This window comes from Nicrophorus vespilloides, unplaced genomic scaffold (assembly GCF_001412225.1).
Source record: "Nicrophorus vespilloides isolate i.1.1-1 unplaced genomic scaffold, Nicve_v1.0, whole genome shotgun sequence".
Taxonomy (NCBI): domain Eukaryota; kingdom Metazoa; phylum Arthropoda; class Insecta; order Coleoptera; family Silphidae; genus Nicrophorus; species Nicrophorus vespilloides.
Window position 1 is genome coordinate 1 of NW_017097882.1, and position 3,218 is coordinate 3,218.

Sequence of the window (3,218 nt, forward strand, 5' to 3'; positions counted from 1 at the left end):
AACAATAACTGGAAGATTCAAATCCAGTAGGAAAATCCTATCCATTGCAATTAATGGAGTAATTAAAAAATCGAGCACAATTCCTTGCAGTTTTCTCGCTCCCTCCTATAGCGCAATGCTCACAACAAGTACAATTACGTAACTAAGTTCCCATATTATTATTTTTTTAATTTTATTTGTATGAATCCGCTGCGCGGAGTTATTAAAATATCACATTAATTAATTACCATCCTTTTTACGATGTCGACATCGTTATCCGCGCCGCGCATTGCGTTTAATTAAATATAGTTTCTTTTGCTCTAGTCTAGTGTATATATCGGGATCTTTACTACCTCCCAAGCCCGGCGCTTCCACCCGAAAGCGACGATCACGAACACAATACCCTTCTTCCGTTCTCCGCTCGAATCTCCCTTTTAACATTCATAAAAGTCTGAAAGAAATGAGGAAGGATCGTGTTTACGAAATTCACAAGTGAATCTCTCGTCCGCTTTGCTTCATACATTTATTTTTTTCACAAACCTTCCTTGATTTAATTTTATGTACTTTGCCGATGGTTTTTTGTTTGTCCCTTCGTTGTATCCTTAATATAGGGATTTTTTTTTAGTAATCGAAAATGTTTTGTTTCACAATATTTATAGGTTATAAGCAATGAACTTATTTCTAATAGAATTTTAATTAAATTAAGTAGACTTACCTAATGTGAAATTATTACTGTCCTTGGGGCGTTGATAATAATACTTTACTTGGCACTAATCATTTTTATATATTTATTTATTGGTAGAAGAGAAAATAATTTTAATGAATGTTACAACTGACTTTTGTATTTTTAATAACATATTACCAACCAAAACTGAATTTTAATTTCAATGTATTTATAGAAACAACTGCCAACTTAAAATAGTCGTTTGAAAAATAACTCAATTCTAACAATCGATTGATTTATTACTAATACGTATTTTTAATGGTCAACAGCAAAACATGTTGGAAATGATTGAATTAAATGAATATTTTGCAATTTACGTCTGACAGCTGATCGAACTAATATAGATATGGTGCCAACACGTAAATCCGAAAAGCACCCAAAATGTGAGCGTTATCTGGGGGCCGAATGAAGCGTCGCAAATCGGATGGATCGAAATTTGTCCTACGATAAGTACGATGTCATAATCATCGGGGCAGGATTATCCGGGCTTTCGACGGCGCTCGCCATCCTCGACAGGGATTCGGATATCAATCTGCTGATTGTGGAAGCCACAAGTGAGTTTTTCTCAAAAACAAACTAACATATGATTTTGATATAAAAACAATAGGTAACGTCGGCGGTACGAGGTTCTGCGAGGAGAATCCAGAGCCCGCTTTTCTCTCCAGCCAGAGCACGTTCCTCCTCGATCTAGTGGCGAGATGTCACCTGCATACTAAGCGGAATGGAAACACTGGTGCAGATGTGTGCGATTACCGCGGAAATGTCAGTCGGAGCGGCGGTCGTTTACCATTCTTCGGAAGACCGTGGCAATCCCCGAATTGGAATCTGTTCATGGCCAACGTAAGATGCGATTACACGTAACTTAACAAGTACTTGTCGAGTATCGTGTGTGTAGACTGTAAACTTAATTAATTGATTGATTATAGATGGAAGCACTGATCGAACTTCATCCATTTGGCGCAAAGTATGATGAAAAACTGGATGCAGCCTCCATGGAGGATTTCATTTCCTCTCGTATCAAATCCAATATTTTAAAGAAATTCTTCAAAAGCTTAGTGGAGCATTCTTGCGGTTTGTACTATTAAAAAAAAGGAATTAATAAATTTACAAATATTCGTTAGGTGCTACATGCAAGGAAATATCCGTCCTGTTCTTCTTGGCGTTCTGCAGCAGTACTTGCGGCATGGTCAACCTCTTCAGCGGCTCCGACACTTCCCTGACTTCAAATTATATAGAAGTATAGTAATCGTTTGGAGATTATTAACAACAATAATAACGTGATTCGTTAGGGAGGTTTTATGGAATTGTGCAATAGATTAGCCGATCTTCTGGGAGCAAACGCGTTCCTTTTCAACGAGAAAGTAATCGCAGTCAACTCGAAACATCACTGCGTCATCCTGCAAACGAGCAGCAAGGTTTTCAAGTAAATGATTTTATCGAAAACCACTTTGAATTGGAAATTGCGAATTTCTTGTGTTTAAGATGCAGCTACGTTATAATGACTCAATCGCCTGAGGATTTGCTGCGAGTCCGATTCACGCCAGAACTGGAGAAAGAAAGGGATGATCTGCTGCGTGGAATGCAGAGGACGCAGCTGAAAACTTTCGTAATCTCTTCGGAAAACGTAAGTTTTAACGCGATGGAAATAACTTAGTTTTTCATTTCCCAAAAATTCGTAGAAGAAAAATTTTCGAAGGATCTACAACGATTCGGCGCGATTAATAAGATCATGCAGAGATTGCTTCCTCGGCTCCAGTTTCACGATCGACGAATACAGTGTGCTGAAGTCGCTGAAACCGTACCTGGACACTTTCACTTGTCATTTTTCTTGGAGTTCGCACCTGCAGCTCCATCCACGTTTCGTGCCCGATTTGGGATGTATGGTGAATTTCGATGAAATCCGAAAACCGTTTCGAAGGTGAGTTACAGATTAAGAAGTTACAAGAGAATAAGTAATTGATGTTTTTGTAGGACTTACTTTGCCGGATCCGAAACTGCGATCAGCTTCTACGGGATGGCGGAAGGATCGGCCAGATCCGGTTTCCGGGCCGGCTTCGAGGTGCTGTCCCATTTTAAGCCCCAAACACTGACGATGCACGATATAATAAGCTTAACGTTGAGTCCTTTTCCTATGCTTCCTTGCACTCTCAATTAGGTGGTCTCTTCCTTTTTCTAACTTTATGTTATTTTTATTTATTTGCAGCAAAAGACCCGTTCTGGTGGAACAGTACAAAAGCGGATTCCTTTACAACTTCTTCGACTATCTGAGGATGGTGCTGATCGGCACCGCCGTTTCCCTGATTCCCATCCTCTTAATATACAGATTCAAAAGATACTTTTCTTTGGCTACTTTTCTTATAAACCTAAACAAAATCTCCATCCTTATTTCATATTATAATTGAAACATACAATCCTACAGGATTCATATAAAAGTTATATTTTTAATCTAAATTAATTAATAATATTTATTTTAATATAGGCAACCCACTGTACACGCGCGTATTAGACAATTCAC

General features: G+C 38.4%; 2 protein-coding genes across 2 annotated transcripts; both read left to right on the forward strand.

The window, feature by feature from the left end:
* Positions 1-1,021: 1,021 nt before the first annotated feature.
* LOC108561308 (amine oxidase [flavin-containing]-like) lies at positions 1,022-1,946 on the forward strand. Its single transcript, XM_017919179.1, has 4 exons — positions 1,022-1,257; positions 1,311-1,543; positions 1,630-1,774; positions 1,825-1,946. Exons 1-4 carry the CDS (start codon positions 1,128-1,130, stop codon positions 1,944-1,946), a joined length of 630 nt encoding a protein of 209 aa, XP_017774668.1. The 5' UTR covers positions 1,022-1,127.
* Positions 1,943-2,994, forward strand: LOC108561310 (the record flags this gene model as incomplete). The annotated part of the gene is made up of 5 exons (XM_017919180.1): positions 1,943-2,126; positions 2,186-2,327; positions 2,383-2,621; positions 2,675-2,762; positions 2,907-2,994. Coding segments are annotated over exons 1-5 (682 nt in total), but the record flags the coding sequence as incomplete, so codon positions are not given.
* Positions 2,995-3,218: the final 224 nt, after the last annotated feature.

Excerpts from the sequence above, each read along its gene's own strand:
- LOC108561308 (XM_017919179.1), top strand. The coding sequence starts at position 1,128 with ATGGATCGAAATTTGTCCTACGATAAGTACGATGTCATAATCATCGGG. Across the intron at positions 1,544-1,629 it reads GGAATCTGTTCATGGCCAAC|ATGGAAGCACTGATCGAACT; the intron begins GTAAGATGCGAT and ends GATTGATTATAG. Across the intron at positions 1,775-1,824 it reads CTTAGTGGAGCATTCTTGCG|GTGCTACATGCAAGGAAATA; the intron begins GTTTGTACTATT and ends AATATTCGTTAG.